The sequence below is a fragment of the Dermacentor silvarum genome, chromosome 9 (assembly GCF_013339745.2).
Source record: "Dermacentor silvarum isolate Dsil-2018 chromosome 9, BIME_Dsil_1.4, whole genome shotgun sequence".
NCBI classification, from domain to species: domain Eukaryota; kingdom Metazoa; phylum Arthropoda; class Arachnida; order Ixodida; family Ixodidae; genus Dermacentor; species Dermacentor silvarum.
The window spans coordinates 28,268,224-28,284,884 of record NC_051162.1 but is presented as its reverse complement, the minus strand read 5'-3'; the positions used below and the strand labels follow the sequence as shown (position 1 = coordinate 28,284,884).

The 16,661-nt window shown below is 45.8% G+C and overlaps 3 protein-coding genes across 3 annotated transcripts in view; 2 read left to right on the top strand and 1 right to left on the bottom strand.

Moving 5' to 3' along the window:
* LOC119465189 (bestrophin-4) overlaps positions 1-1,166 on the top strand; it is a 38,090-nt gene extending 36,924 nt beyond the window's left edge. Inside the window, exons 12-13 of the mRNA XM_049655250.1 lie at positions 44-180; positions 1,029-1,166. Coding sequence (XP_049511207.1) covers positions 44-180; positions 1,029-1,166 — 275 coding nt within the window. The remainder of the gene's footprint in view (positions 1-43; positions 181-1,028) is intronic.
* A 3,197-nt stretch (positions 1,167-4,363) lies between these two features.
* Positions 4,364-9,046, top strand: LOC125940308 (uncharacterized). The gene is made up of 2 exons (XM_049656346.1): positions 4,364-4,444; positions 8,086-9,046. Exons 1-2 carry the CDS (start codon positions 4,435-4,437, stop codon positions 8,463-8,465), a joined length of 390 nt encoding a protein of 129 aa, XP_049512303.1. The 5' UTR covers positions 4,364-4,434; the 3' UTR covers positions 8,466-9,046.
* A 4,365-nt stretch (positions 9,047-13,411) lies between these two features.
* Positions 13,412-16,661, bottom strand: part of LOC119463509 (lipase member K) — a 37,441-nt gene continuing 34,191 nt past the window's right edge. Inside the window, exon 10 of the mRNA XM_049655249.1 lies at positions 13,412-13,672. Within this exon, the coding sequence (XP_049511206.1) occupies positions 13,412-13,672 (261 nt within the window). The remainder of the gene's footprint in view (positions 13,673-16,661) is intronic.

The window sequence follows — 16,661 nt, the reverse complement described above, 5'->3', positions numbered from 1 at the left end:
ATGCTTCTTCTTCTTCTTTATTGTAGCTTATACCCTGTTGCAGAGGCGCCCTCTATGCGGAGTGACGAAGACAGCGACCGGAGGACCGAGAGTAGACCGCCCTTCTCGCCAGAGGCAGGCTCGGTCAACAGCCGGGCATCTACGGCGCCCGCTACGCCGCGGGCCCTCTCGGCTGATCAGGTAAAAATGCTAGGGCACTGGGTACTGTTGAACTCTGCATTAGGTGGCGCTGCCGTAACTGAAGAACCAAATCTATCCGGCCATTAGAAGAGATTTGTCTGGCCGGTTCGCCTTCATCGACAGCCGTTAGGAGGAAGCTGTTGCTCCTGTTTGCAGGGTCCACATTCAAATACATATGAACAGGAAAACTTATCTCGTTAGAGAACCGTTGAACCGATTTGAATGAGGTATGTTGCGATGAATGTACAAAGCGATATATATCTATTGTATTAAGCAGAATATTTGTTCGCGCCCTGAAAGCTTTAAAAGATATATGGACTTTGATGAAAAAAGGAAGGTGTTCCAGCAGAACGTTAACACCTACGTATCTCTAAAAACAGATATGAAAATTCTGGTAACCAGATCTGTTAGATTATTTAAACAGGCTAAATTCTGCGTATTACTGTGCAGGTTACTTCAAATAGTTATTCTTGCAAAAACTTTAATCATGAGGTATTTATACAGATAAGAGTGATGTAAATTAAAAAAAAAAACATTTGTGCGCCTGACACAGTGTGCACAGAATTGTAGTTTCGTTTTTCTTGTTCATCACAGAGGTGTAAATCGGATGTTCAGCTGCTTTTTGATTTTTCTATCATTGCCATTTTTACCATATAAAAAATAACAACCTACATAAGTTATACCTTCCAAGTACGTTTAATTTTTACATATATTTAAGTGCAACAAACTGACATGGTTATGAGGCCACGGATGGCGAGAAAGAATTGATTTCTCAGTTTCCATGTTTTAGATAGGAATTGCCGACGTGAACATTCCTGATTGATGTAACCGATCCGGTTTTCTGCCAGGAGGAGGACATATTTCGCTTGTCGGACCTCTTCCTGGCTGGCTCTCGGGCTCAATCGTCCCCAAGGGAGCCTTCCCGGCGTGCGTCGCGAGAGGGTTCAACCACGGCAGTTAGTCCTGGCCTGAACGAGGCAAGTTAAAAGCACAGTCTATACTAAATCGAGCCTTAAGTGCTGATGACACCTTCTGGAGTAAGCTTTGGACGCTGGTGCCTTCAAGAGTGGTACTGATGAATCAAACGATTCCTGTGTGCGTTAAAGCCAAAACTGCGCATTCCTGAACTAACAGACGCATTGTTCCCAAAAGGTTCCATACCGAGACAACGAACATCCCAAACAAAAGCTAGAGTACACTGGTTTTGGCTACTGGCCTCGTCCGTGGCCGATGGTGACGCTGCGGACGGTACTCCCAGAAAGTCATGTTAGGGGTCTCGCTTTTGTCTTCTGCTAGGTTTCGACCGGAACTGCTGCATTTTCTTTCGTTTGCTATTTGTTCCATGTTTCTGTCGTGTTATTTTTTATAGATATCAATATTTGTGTGACTAAATATCGTATAATTTTGTACTTGCTTGTTCCTAATTTGTTCTCTTTTTTGTATGTATTCTATTGCCCCTCTGCTTGGACCGAAAGGTCTGCAGTATGTACTAAATAAATAAATAAATAAATAAATAAATAAATAAATAAATAAATAAATAAATAAATAAATAAATAAATAAATAAAACTACGAGGCCAAGGAAAGTTACATTTTTGTGTGCCTTCCAGGAGACCAAAATCGTTGCGATCAAGGACACAATCCCGTTACTCACTCGTAAACCAACGAGCCGAATGAGTAAAGTTTACGCATATTTCGATATTGTGAGATCGTTCGGGGTGACAGTAGAGCGAGAGTTTGTGCAAGCATGTGTTTTTTTTAATAAATGTGTGTCAGAGAAATTGACAGCATGGGTGAGTGAGTGAAACAACTTTATTCGGTCCACAATAGACGCCAGTAAACAACGTCACCTGACTAGGCTGCTCTGCGCAGCTCGCAACCGGAGCTACAGCTTCGGACAGTGGGTTGGCCAGAGGAGTCGCCGAACCACAAATGTGCCCGGCTATCTAGAGCGGCCCGAGGGCCCATCGTCGTACTGCTTCCTTTTCTCTCTCCCCCCCCCCCCCCCACCCCTCACATGATTCTCTCGTGAATCATTGAAGTTTACCCACCCAACACAGAGGCTTCCTTGGTGGATGTCCTGCGCTGTTCTGTAACCTTAAACGACATTAATTGCTGTGAAAATTCGGTGTGTTTTGACGGGTAATTTCAACTTTATCATAACTCTGCGTTACCGCTTTTGAATCTTTATTTAACTTTCATGTTGATATTCTATCTTGTTTGTGTGTTTGTTTTAGCCTGCCTATATTTGATATGGACTGTTTTCCTAAGAGAAAAGGAATAGAATCTAAGAAACAAATAATCAGCATGGGCAGTCTAGATGGCCGGGCACATTTGTGCTTCGGCGACTCCTCTGGCCCAGCCCACTGTCCAAAGCTGTAGTTCCGGTTGCGAGCTGCGCAGAGCAGCCTCCTATCTGTGTTGCTTCTTGAAATGTTCAGTATGGAACGAGAGCGTCGAATAAAGCAAAACGAATTGGCTACGCATCGCAATTAAGAAGCTAGCATAGCATAACATTTAGAACTACAGAAACAAAGTTTATATAACACGCATCGAAATACACTTGCAGCAAAGTAGAAATAAAAATGTCACAGTTCCAGACGGAAGGTGATGCATTGCATGATATCGATAGAGAAGTATTAGACGACTACGCTAAATAAGTTCTGTGGGCCGTATAGATTGCAATAATGATATGCCTACTAAGCTTGGCATCATGCACGTACAGGTGAATATGAACTGATAGGTCTCACATGACGACCAAGAACACTCGCTGTCACAGCGCTAGCGTCATGAAGAGGACACGCCGAGGATAGTGAATGCTTTGTGCTGCCGCTTGCTTCAATGCGTCCGCAAACTTGTAATTACGCGACCTGCAGCGCTTGTCGCGCGGCAAGACAGTGCACATCATGCCACCAAGCATCTTGGCTAGCCCAAACTTTGCACTCGCCGAAATTTATCCCGAATATAAGGTGCGTGTACGCGCTGAGCCGCCTTGAAAGCCATGCGTAGGGACGGCTTGGCTGGAGGAAGAGACGCGCACTTACGCGCCTCGCCTAGCGCGCGTTTGTTCACTCGACCTCTCACACTGGGTGCGCGGAAAGACGGCGCGCATCAAGCCATCATGCTCCTCAGCTCACCCTCACCCGCTTCCTTTCGCTCGCACACACAACGTACGTCGAGCGGGCTTCGATATTATCGCACTTGGACTTTACATGCAACCTCACGGCAACGGGGAAAATTCGCTTGGTGTGTCCCTATAAAGTTTATCGCAATAAAAAGAGGAAACCACACGTACAGTTCAATAAGAAGGACAAATTTTAATATCGTAAAATGCATGGATGAGTCAACTAGCTACAATCAGTCCTGCCATTGCGCAACTCGGCCGCCGGCACCCCCGTAAATGCTTTCCAGACAACCCGGCCGACATGTAAGAGTCTAAAGGGCAGTGCTTAGGCCGCATCACCTGTTACGCCAGTGCTGTACTGCTAGTGCACTACCATGTGTCTGAGAATTGACTGTACTGTAACTTCTGCCCGCGAGGCATTAATTTTCGTATCACGGCTTGGCTCAGTTTAGTGTGAGGCAGTGGTAAACTGAACAGAACTGAGTCCGTTGCTTGGATTACATGCGATTACAGGCGATTACAAACAGAAACCTATGTGAGTCTCGTGCAGTTAAAGACTTTCTGCCCCGAGATATACGCCAGCGATATATGCAAGCTATGCAAGTCTGCTAGAGCCACCCTTCAACACATGTTGTGGGGATGTAAAATATATCAAGAAAAAATGGCAGTCTACCCGGAAAATCTACGTACGTGGTGGTCGGCCACGCTGCTCAGCTCAGTACTCCTAGACCAACTTTGGGCCGTCCAGCGAGCCATGGATGCTGTGCGGGAGCAACAGCTCCCAGTGGCCATCTAGGCGGCCTCAGGCCCGGGCCTCCCAATCGCCGGATTTAAAATAAAGTTATGTCACTCACTCACGGCTTGGCTCAGTTCTACGCTTTACGCTTCGACACTGTTTCTAATATCCGTGCTAAAGAAATAACATTCTTATTTACATTTCACTTACTCCTGAAGGAGCTGTGATAAAAGATGCAGAGCATTGTATTTATTTATTTAACTGAAATAATAATTGGGTTATTTATGCCTTCATTTGTTTATTTGTACATTCCATTGGCAGGCGCTGGACTTGTCCAATGGCAACGAGGGCAATATAGCGCGATCTTCATCGACTGAACCGTCCACGGTACTCTACATGGATGCTGGTGAGTGAACCAAGAACTTCAAGAAATGCTTGACTGTCGTGAGCATGATGCAGATAATCATTATGTGTCACGTTAGCATGATTGGACGACCAGCCAATGTCTGCAGACATGATACGGGAACACCGAAGTAGTCCTTCATCGACGCACAAGACTATATTATAGTTTTTTTTCTCACGTCCTTCCTTCTTTGCAACTGCCGACATCACCCCCCCCCCCCCCCCCACTACATACAGGCTGGCAGACCGATAACTAGGATCTTGTTTACCTTCCGTTTCTTTTCTCCTTTTTATCTTTTGTGCTCACATGTGTTAGGAGAACTATCTCCTTTTCTTTCTCATCTTTCTGCACCCTACTCCCTTGTCGATATTTTATTGCGATTCCAAATTACATGGACTCTCCAAGCGGATTTCTGCCGTCGTCGTCGCCGTGAGGTTCAGTATAAAGTCCAAGGGCGATAAAATAGTCGCCGCGCGCTGTATGTGCGCGTGAAAGCACGCGAGGAACGCACGCTTTCACGGAGGGCGAACGCACGGCGGAGAGCAAACGCGACGTCTTCCGATGTGCGAATGGCCGTAGGGAATGGGGCCGCAGCATTTGTGCTGCGGCACCAAATGCATATCTTGCGACTGCGTGCAAGAGGAAGTGGAATCTCGCAGACGAAAGGAGGAAACCGGGAAGGCAGTGCGGGAGGGAGGGAGTGCGGCTTCTGCTCTGCGAGCAACTGCGTACTTGTACTTAGCGCGGCGGCGGGCGGTCGCGCGCACCGTATCTTGAAAGCGATCTGCAACGCGGCTCCTACCTTTGTATGCGCTGTGCTTTCGCCGCTCAGTTTCCGTTCAAGTGATAGAACGCACGAACCTTCGCTCGCTGCTGCCACCACGCTTGCTCACGCCAGCGTTTTGAGAGCGGTTGTTTGCGGTCATCGAGTGGGATCTATGTTTGCTTCTGCGCACTGACACCATGCTTGTTAATTCAGTTAGTAAGCGAATGTGTCCAAGTTTATACAGCTGATAAAACTACTATGCTTACTCCATATACCTCTCTATTAATTTGCTATCGCAATTGATGCTTTGCTTTAGGGCAGCACTGTGGCTTTCTTTTACTAACAGTGCGCAATTGTAGCACACGGAAGGAAGACGAGGGCAGGCTCAAACTTCCCGCTACCTTATTCATTTTCAAACTCATATTTGAACGCATGCTCGTGAATTGACGTCACGCATAAAGAAACACGCTTAAGTCAGCCAGTAAGAGAGAGAGAGAGGAAAAAACGAAGAAACGAAGAAAGAAGCAAGGAAAACGAAATAAAATTTGCATTCGAAATGAAAACGTATGCAGTTGCGCTCAAATTTTGCATTAGAGAGTATCGTAATCGCCGGGGAAGTTTTTCTTCAGTGAAACCTGGTGACCGCTTTTCGGGCTGATGTAGCGTGACAGGAATCCCGTGTAACCCACCTGGCACAGTGCAAGTGCTCCTTCCGGAGTTCTCATCCTCTTGTGCTTTGAAATACTTCGATAACAACAACATATACGTGTTTACGGAACGGAACGAGCAGACGAGCGTTTGTCTTCTGCAACCTAAACACTGAGCAGATGATCAGAAACACTGCATGATCTGTGTTTGGAAACGTACATCTTCGACGGCGTTATTGATGTATCTGACCAGTTTGTCTTATTTATTTTTGCAAATTATAATAATTTCAATTGGGTTTTGAGAGTGTTTTAGTTAATAAGTTCGCACAACATACTTAAATTTCGTGCACTCCGCGCATCGGTCGATCGCAGCGTAGTTTGGTGGCGTCATCGCAGAAGCCACCCCGGTTCTCCTTTGTTTTGCTATACGAAGGACAGACTGCCGCATTGCAGTACACCATAGTTGTTCAGGGACCCTGGGAAACATTGTGGATAACGGTGGTATGGCACTCTGGAACGGTTAAATAAGTAACCTTCTAAAGAAGCTGTCGTTGACCTACGCAGATTAAACGTCTATCATTCGTCATGCATTCGGATCATTCCGATCGCTATCTGCTGCATACTGGTCCTTGTCGCTGAGTAAGGATAGTGTTAATTACAATAGCCATTTGGAAAAATTACGCGCCAAGGCTGTCTTTAGGGCAGCGTCAGAGGCCATGTTGTCATGCATTTAATTGCATCTCGACAGTGCTAAAGTTGCGAGCATTTAGCTGTACTTGTTGGTGTACCAGATTGACGTTCATCCCTTTTACAGGAAGAAAAACACCAAAAGAGAGCAGAGAAAACATAAACAATGGGAAAGTTGTATAAGGGGTACTTGCATCAAATTGTAAGCATATGGGGAGTTCTTGCTGGACTGTGACTGTAATCTTCGACAAGTGCTTTGTCATCTTGTTGGCGCCTGCTTGCTAGGGGATGTCTTTACACCAGTGCCAAATATGCGCTTTGCATAATGCACAGTTGTGGCTTTAGTTTCATTGTATGAATGAATGAATGAATGAATGAATGAATGACAAAACGTTCCACGCCGGAGAAGCGACCCCATGTGAGATGTTTCAGAGACTTGCACCACCGAAACACCCTGTATTCGAAACTTTTAAATAATAAGTCTTCTACTTTGTTTCTATGTACCGACCCTACTTGCACATATGTTTAAGTGTTGTGTATCTGACTTGATTGCCTGAGCATGCCATTACTTATGAAACTGCTTATGGATCTGTTTGGAAATAAAGATGTCGCATGAGTATCAACCTGAATATGAAACTTGAAAGAATTTAGTACTTATGAGCGCTATTTATCAGGGATGGTTTTCGAATATCGAGATTTATTAACTGCATTGACTATAAATATTGCATAAAAAGCGACTTTGACATATCGAATCGAATTTGGGAGTATATTCCCAAATTATTCTTCCTAAAAATGAAAACAAAAATACACAAAATGAAATTGCAAAGGAATCCATCGTTTTGAAAGAATGCAAACATTGTGAGGTTGGTCGAATCATAAATTGCTTTTCTAAATCGAGACAGCGAATTCGTACGCTACCTAATGCGAGACATGCCAGTCTCAATGGTTGGCAACTACTATTGTGCACAAGTGACCTCCTCCGTGTGCTTGTTAATGACTGTGAAGCAACGGCGGTCCTGCTAAACCAGAATAATTCAAACGGGCCTCCATTTGCATCAGGCTTTCTCTCTGTAGACTGCAAGAACTTTTGTTATTCCTTAGAGTATTCGAACGAAAGGAATATTAGGAAACCTTGCATAGTGAATTCTCGCATGTAATATAAATCAAATAACAAGAACCATTCGATTTATAGTCGATATTTTGAGTATAAGCATACCTGTGTAATTTAACGCTGTTTTTCAAGCAACCTCTCTTTTTTAATGCACAAACATATGGACACCTACCTGCATTGTTACAAGGCCATCACGAGAAACTTTATTTATTTCCGCATTTCTACTATAGTTCGCCAGCCTTTACCTTGTTTGAGACTGGAGCATATATAAACCAGAGTATATCTTCTATTGCCTTCCATAGCTACTGGGTAAAATAAAACATTGACCTACTGATAGATTGGTTGGTTGGATGGTTGGTTGATTGATTGATGAACTGACTGACTGACTGACTGATTAACTGACTGACTGATTAATTGATTGCGCCTTGCACAGGCTCGTCAGCTGACGAAGGCGGCGAGCCGAGCGATCTCGAAGAGGACCCGCGGACTCCCTTCGCCGGCACGCCACTCACTGAAAACGCGAACCATCACTCATCGAGCCCCTCTACGAATCTATCCAAGGCGATGCCCATTCCGTCCTCAGGACCATCTAGATCTCTCGGCCATGGCGTGTACGCTGCCACGCACTCCGGAAGGGACTACTTTCGATCGGGCCGCCCCGAGCGATCGACTTCCCTCGACCACCCGTCAATGCCCGGGGACATTTACGAACTCAAAAAGAGGCTCAGGCAGTCTGCGAGGCCTGTCACTACGCCAGGCAGGGAACCGGTACAAGGCAGGTCGCAGGCCCAGGTTGCAGGCACCGACGTTTAGCGCATGCTCGCTCGTAGCCACGATATTTTCATTCGCGAGCGCTTTTACTGCGAACAGCAGCTATATGAGGTAGAAAATGAGCTCGTCGTGCTCGTTCAATCGCCAGTCTCGGTGGCAGGGACGGCACGGCTTAATTTCTGCTGGCGTCATCAGCTGGCGTTGCGTTTGTCCGCGTGGACACGGAGCGATATGACAAGTCGAAAAACCGACTGAATATGCCAGATGTTAGCGCCAGCGCTTTCTACCGGCGTCAGCAGCTAGCATTAGTCACGTTCATCTGAATGCGGAAGTAGCGTGTTGCACTTCGTCCCCCATGACCGCTGGATAAATGCGTGGACCATCGTAGTAATACCACGCGACGGCGTTTATATGCGGCACATTCCGAATCGTTCGAAACAAGCCGGAGCCCGTTTTCGGTGAGGGCGATTCGCTGGTGAGTGGAAGGGAACCCACACCGAGCACCATCTCACCTTTTCTCTTTCCATTAATGCAACACACCGGCTATGCACCATCGCGGGAGACAACTTGCGTGCCTCGAAGACACCCTTTGCCGGTGCAATAACGCGATTCGGCTTCATAGCGCATTACCGCTGTTTTCATTGTTACGATGCGCAGGAAATTCAGTGCGATGCGCCGCTTGTCGCGTACATCTGAACGCGGCTGTTGTGTCAGTCGGCGTCGACGCTTAGGAAGGCGACAAGCTAGATAGGCCAGGTGTCTCCACCGGCGCCGAGATATTGCATGTCCTGTCAGCTTATTCGCTGATCTGACATGTTCAGGGCTCGGCGTCTTAGTGTCTCGCTCCGAGTCAAGCGAAGAAACGCCATGATTGATTATTGATTGATTATTTCGAGCATACAGCGTGAAGCCAAAGCGAGAACGTAGACAGTCTAATATGTCTACGTCCTCGTTTTGCGTCTTCGCTGTGTACGCACGATAATGGATTAATAATGCGCCATATCAAAACGTTAGACCGGGACGCGGTGCGTGAAACGGTGGTGAACGTCCACTGTGGGACGCTCTTGCTCAGCCGAGTGGGTGTTAAAAATACGCTTTTGAAAGGAGGCTTTAGGGCTTCGAGCTGGCTGTGATTGGCAGGTTCGTGAAGTGAATACGCGAATGAAAACAAAATGAATGCGCCATGGCGAAATACGAATTCAGTAAAGGTTACCTCATTAGAGGCCTAGTAACCATGGGGTGTCGGGAATGTTTTGCTTACAAACTGATGACATTGCGAACAGCATGCAACTTGATGTTCCAGTATACTTGAAATTAGTGACCATTCCTGCTTTCATGCTGTGTTTCCGTTTCCGCCGCAACTCGCCACCTGCTGTTGCTATGATTGGTTGGCGGAGCGGAGAATGTTCCAAGGCAGGCCAATGAACGCTTTCAACCCTGCTATTGGCAAGTCGATTTGTGAAAGAAAGTACTTGAAGTATTGAAGGCTGAACCGGATGGCGGCGAGAATAAAGGGTGACGCTACCTTCACACTATGCAAGGGCCTTACGCGCGGTTGCTGTGCAGTTGAAATTGAATGGTTCTTCATTATGTGGGAAGCCTATGAGCATTGTCCAGGAGTGCAGTTGGGACCATAGTTCTACATGTTATACTGGAGGGCAGAGGCTTCCACTCTAGATCTCACGGAGTCTCTAAAGGTACAGTACGATCTCGAGCTTATAGCTGTTCTTTGCAGTAATTCAGTTAAAAAAAGCCGAGGATTGACTGCAATGTGGGGGATTCATTGTTTTCATGGACTGCTCTGTTGGTTGTCATATCATTCTCCACAGATTTGCTAGTGGTTTCTCATTGTTTTTGTCTAGAAGTGTCGTTCTCGCGTCAAAATAATAAGGCTTGTACACCATCACAGACTCGCACTCTTCGTAGTCCATGATATCATCCGCAAGAAGGAAAACCTAATAAAATTTATTAGGCCGAAATAGCTGCCAAGAAACGGAAGGTACCAATTTTATAGGTAATCATTAATCAGTGCTTAGGAAACATTTGAAGTTTCACGCTTAGCAGTTTTCTTCAACGAAAATCGCAAGTGTTCACTTCTTGGTAGACACGAAATCCGTGCCAATTTAGGGTTATCATTCCTCTTCTCGGCTGGAATTCTAACACTGAGTGGAGGTTATAATTGCGACGGGCCGGTATACTTGCAATATACACACCAAAATTCAATCCACTTAAACCCCTCTTCCAGGCTTTCCAACTGCGTTTACTACAACGGGAAATTTCAAAAAAGCGTTTGATCTCGATTAGCGACTAAGGTGTGGTCGGTTGTACGCGACTGTCACATGTGTGGACGGGAAAAAAATACCACCGGTACTAACATCGACGTTAAATAAGAACAAACCTGCTTGGAGCCCTAATGGTGTGGTCGTCGAATACATCTACCACCTCAAAGAAAGCATATTAAAATCACAGGGAAGCAATATTTCTAAAGAAGGGGAAGCCTTACCTCTGGGTCAAGTCCCATTTCTCTATTCAAATGCATGCAAACGAAGAAATACTTTTACTATACAACCACCAAACTGTCCTGAATGAAATTTGATGCCATTTAAAAGAACAGACTAATTTATACTGACTTTAAGAGGCAAAAATTTTATTTATAGCTCCAAATTACAAAAAATGCGTAAAATCGAGAAGATAAAAAAAATTAAGAGTAAAGCAGAAAGTTTAAAGTTAGTAAAGTAGCAAAACTAAATATAATTTTGTCATATGCATCTGTTCAGCACCTGAAGCGGACAAATACGACTATAAAACTATATACAAGGTTCACAAGAAAATCGCAAAAGCTGTACTCACACAACCAGTGGTATATATTAACAATGGGCGTCAAATATATAAAATACGTTTGCTTCATATGTTTCAAAAGGTGCAGCTTGAAGAATTGTGGCATTGTTTTTTTTTTATTGAGTAGTTACAGTTCTAAACATGATGCCTGAGTTTCATCCACTAATGCTTTCTTTTTTGAAGATATCGTCTAACAAATTTATTGACGGAGTTAATAATTATTTACCTCCCTGCATTGACCAGATTCGAACTTTTCCTTATAAGTGGAATAAATCTAATCAAAGTTGGCACTGTGGCCACCGAGAAGAATTTTCCGCTGCAATCTATTTAGATAGAAGCTTCAGACGTAAAGCGTCATCTTACGCACAATGCCCGTAACTTCTGCAAAGAACAATCCCGTAGTATCTTTCATAGGACGCAACACCCTGTCAATCCCAGCCTCTGCAGATGATCATACAGGACAACAGTAGCATTCAAGAGAGAACCATTTATTCAGCTGCTTCACGGTCTCCGGAAGGCTGAGGGGCTGGATTTAGTGGAAACAGGCTGCAACAAGAACGTTGAAGTAGAAGAGAATATAGCAGCACAAGTGTCCCTGAGGCAAATAAAGTACATTTCAGCATATAGCTATACATTTCTAGTAAGGTAGAAGTCAATACGAAAGCCTTTCCTTGCTCACTTACGAAATGTTCGCTGTCCTATTACTCTTCATCGAGGATTTCAGAAGAGGTTCTTCCTACTTTCCTTACAGTTTAATCATTCCTTTCTGAGCCTGCTGCCTATCAGATAGTAAAGAAAGACAAACAAAACAACGATATTGAAAGGGACACACTGAATGTGACGAAATATGGTGGAGGCGCTGTGGAACATAATGATTTATCGATTGGTGGGGTTGAATGTTCCTGAGCAATACAGGTCATGAGCGACGGCGTAGTGGGTGGCTCCAGATTTATGTCAAACCACGTGGAGTTCTTTGACGCACGCCCAAAGGAGCAGCATATGAGTATTTTTGCATATCGTCCTCAATGGAGTGCGGAATGCAATAAAAGAAGCCTGGAGCAGTTTCCTCTGTGTCTTCATGTGTGATACTACATGTAGGTGGCTTTGTGCACAACCTTTTAGACTGCGCCAGCTGCACTCAGTTAGCTCTGTTGCGTCATTGATGACGTAATTACTCTATGCAGCACATCGTAAGCGTATAGAAGACAGGGTGCTGTACGGTATTGGAACTACATCTCGACGTTTTTGTCTCTCTCTCTCGCTTACAAGTAGACATACAAACACGCACCCACACCGACGCGCGTGCCCTCGCGCGCGTGCACGCATGCACTCTATTTTCACAGAAGTAGCATTTCGCGATTGGCTCAGTTTCATATCGTATTTGCGAGCACAACATGTTGAAGTTGCTGAACTTTTGTTCACAATAACGCTGGCGTGCGCTTCGTATGCGGCAACGACACTATGTTAAATGTCTGTTTTAGTGGTGTCGGAGCAGACCCCTCTGTCGCTGATACGGTGGCAGGCGCGTTCCACCATATCGGTTAAGATAGCGCCACAGTTTCGTTGCCGCAAAATCGAAAACCTTGAGTGGCGTCGAAGGCGACGATGCGAACATCGGCTTTATTGTGGATAAAAGAGACGTGTAATGTTCGCAAATATGATAATAAAATAAACCTACTGCAAGATGCAACTTATTGCAAGATATGAGCGGGAATCAGCGAGTGGTTTAGCCTGCGCTTGTACACAGTCACACTCTTATTTACGCAATATCCAGTACGCACGGGAATTTTTGGTTGTAGACTGTGCAGGGCTCTGGCGAGTTTTTTTTTTTTTTTTTTGCTTGGGCTAGAAATGTGCCTGCGTGAAAATGTCGCTGAGAAGAGGATAGCGGCCCTGACCCCGAAACGAACACCAAACTGCGCACGGCTTCAAACTGCGCTCAACGCAAAAGCACGTGTTCTCAACATTCAAACTGCAGCAGATTTACGTTGCTGTCCACGTGTTGTACGACTCTCAGAGCGAAGTGTTGCTGGTTTACACGCGTCTCCACGCACAATTCGTACTAGTGGTTCCAGGTGGCATCGTTTTCTGAGCACACCAGCGCCACCGCCTTCACTTCCGGCAAATGAACGTTCACGGTGAGTGTATCGTTACACGACGAGGTAGTCCCGACTCCACACGTCCAATAGCTCTAGCATGGGCTTGTACAGGATCTCGTAGACGCGGAAGCCGAGCACGAAGTCCAGGTGAGAGAAGTTTGGGTCCGGCACTACGTAGTCGTAGACCAGCACGTGCCGGAGGTTGGCACGGAGAGCGGCCACGTCTTCGGGCGGCGCCAGGTAGTCAGCCAGGCTGGAGAACATGGCCACAGGCACCCTGACGCGCGACAAGTCATATGTTGGTGCGACGGGCTGCAGCGAAAGTAAGAGAGAGAGACAGCGAAAATTCCCGGTTAGTGCGATTGCGTGTAGAACGGTGAGTCAGTGAATACGTGGTTAAGGCACGGTCAACTGCACCAAAATGACGTGGAGAAAGGACACCTGCAATCAAACGCGCTTGGTGAATGCACAAAAAAGCCCGGACACACGGTAAATTGGGACGCCACTGAGATGGTTGCCACCGAGCGAAGTTTATGTATACAAGTCTCCATTTTGCATCACACGTCGTTCACACTATACCGCCCTAGCCCTTAATGCACGGCTTCAAATCCGTTCGTCTTTGCTTGTTTGCAGGTGAGACAGAGCTTTTGATGTTTTCGAAGCGGTGAACGGTTTCTCATAGTAGCGCCGTACGCGCGTGCCCTGTTAATGCTTTTCTGTGATTGCTGGTCAATGTCGGTGAATTTGAGTAGGAGTGGTGACATTGAGACAAACCCTGGCCCTTCCGCACTCGAAGAAAAAAAAATGATAAATTCTGCAAACCCTAAAGGAAGATACGAAGTCACTTACTCACATCAGACGCGGCCATTGTTCCCTCCGGACGGAAGTGAAAGAAAATGGCAGTGTCAAAAATGTTTGAGGAGCGATTACCTTCAATTGAGTCATCCCTTGCAAAATCGTAGAAGCATAAGATGCGGTTTCTGCATTAAATGAGCAATTAGCTGCACTCTTCCGAAAGGTCAATGACATTGAAAATCACCCATGGCGAAATAATTCGATCGTATTATCTAAGTGACATATTTAACAAATCAGTGCAAGCAGGTGAAGTTCGTACTGACTGGAAGTGCGCTAAGGTCATGCTGATTTAGAAAGAGGGTACTAAAAATAAAGTAAAAAACTACAGGCCCGCATCTTTGACAAGCACATGCTGTAAAACACAGGAGCATGTACAAACACATCACTGAATTTCTTGAAGAGCGCGAAATTAATCGGCAGTCAATAACCTGGTTTCAGAGGAGGGTTTTTAGCCGCAACTGTTCTTAATGAAGTAATAAATTACATTAACCAATGCGTAGACGTTAGAGGACAAGTCGATATTATATACCGCACCCCAAATTATTACATATTCTAAAGATGATTTTCCGGAACGATACGCTCATGAACTGAATAGCAATTATTTGTCACAGAGAAAGCAAGTTGTTTGCTACAACGGCGCCACAGGTACGAGACAGGCAGTAGGCTCAGGGGTTTACCCGGGCTCCGTCATAGGGCCCCTCGTCGCTGAAAATGCGGTGTCGGGGGCGTTGCCCGGCCAAGAAAATCATCCCGAACCACCCCGACCACGCAGTTCCTCGCGCGTGGCGCAAGACGTTAGCGAACAAAATTGAATTTCTCAAAGTAATATCCGCCAGAAAATCGTAAAGTACGACTTAACCAACACCCGCAGACATTATAGCGTCGGATTGCATATTGAATGTACGAGAAAACATAATTATGTTGCAAGGAAACTCAAACACAAACCCCTTTTCCAGCATTTCTACCACACAACAGCGGCGCGCCCGGGTATGTTACTTGCTAAAACATCATCCAGATGGCGCTTGCGTTCTCGGCAGGTCAAACTGGGACTTAGCCTGCCTAATGCGTTTTGTACAGGCGCGCGCCTCGGGGCAACAGCAAACAAATAATAAAATAATTAAAAAAAGGTCTTAGGGCCTTCACATTTTGATATCATACGGCATATATTGCCCCTGAAAAATGTCCTTCAGCAATGCATTTTTGTTTAAAAGTGACGCCGACCTTAAGGAGATCATTGTAAGCTTAGTCTTTGTAAGCTCGCTTTCCCGCGTTTGTGGTGCAGTGAAACCTGCTCATAAAGAAAAATGCGACGCGAACGGGGCCCGATAACGTTATCGCGCATTGCTCTTAAAGGCGAAGCTTAAGAGTCCTCCAATTTCTCACTTTATAATAATGACATGGATTACGGTTTCTCGCCTGTTGTTTTTGTGAGGCATTACGCGGATGACACAGTTATTACTAAAAGGTAGAATTCATCATCATCATCATCATCGTCATTAGCCTACTTTTATGTTCGTTTTGAAACAATTTAATTTTGAAAAATCGCAAGCAGAAATGTGACAACGGCGGACTGTGGGCCTACCGTCAGTGACGTCGTTCTCTTCGTCGCAGCCGAACGTGTGTGTAACCTCATTAAGAAACACAAAGACGTAACCAATAATTTTGAAAGACTTTAATAAACCGTCGGGATTAACCAAGTGTTTAAGATGGGGGCCGCACAGTATCAGCTTCCCTGGTTAACCAACTGTGCGGAGTGTTTGGGCGGTGATTTTTATTTCTTAAGTGTTATTTGATGGTCTGTGATGCAATTCTTCAGCCGCGATGGATGCTGCCTATTGTGGACAGTAGCAGCATACACATACTGAAGTAGGAGACGTGCTTGCAAGTGGCTATTTCTAACCCCCCCCCCCCCCCCCCCCCCTCTGATGAAAACGTGGTCAATGACACCGCCACTCCGCGCAGTGAGCACTCAGTTCGTGCTTCTTAGGTTGATGCCCAACGCTTCCTCCATGTAACGGGGTATCCACTGGCTGGCGGGTTTCCACAGGTCTGCGTTGAAATCCCGCGTGAGGGTCACGGGGTAGTTTCCTCTCTCTCTCGTTGAGTGCAATTCCGTCGCGTGTGGCCGCCTACAACGCTCAAGAACGAGGCAGTCTTCGCGAGTACTTCCGATTTTCGCAGCACCTAGCGCGGGTCTGAACTCTCGAAACCCCGAGCCGCACAGTCTATTTCTGGTACGCGCATCTCCGTTGGCGAGCGGATCCAAGGCGAGGGACCGCATTAAAGGTGTGCTATATAGCACACCTTTAATGCGGTCACTCGCCTTGGATCCGCTCGCCAAGTTCACACTGAAAGATGCGGCCATTTTGTATCCGAAGAATTCGGGACGATCCCGGAGATATCTCTGGGATCGCCCCGAATTCTTCGGATACAAAATGGGCGCATC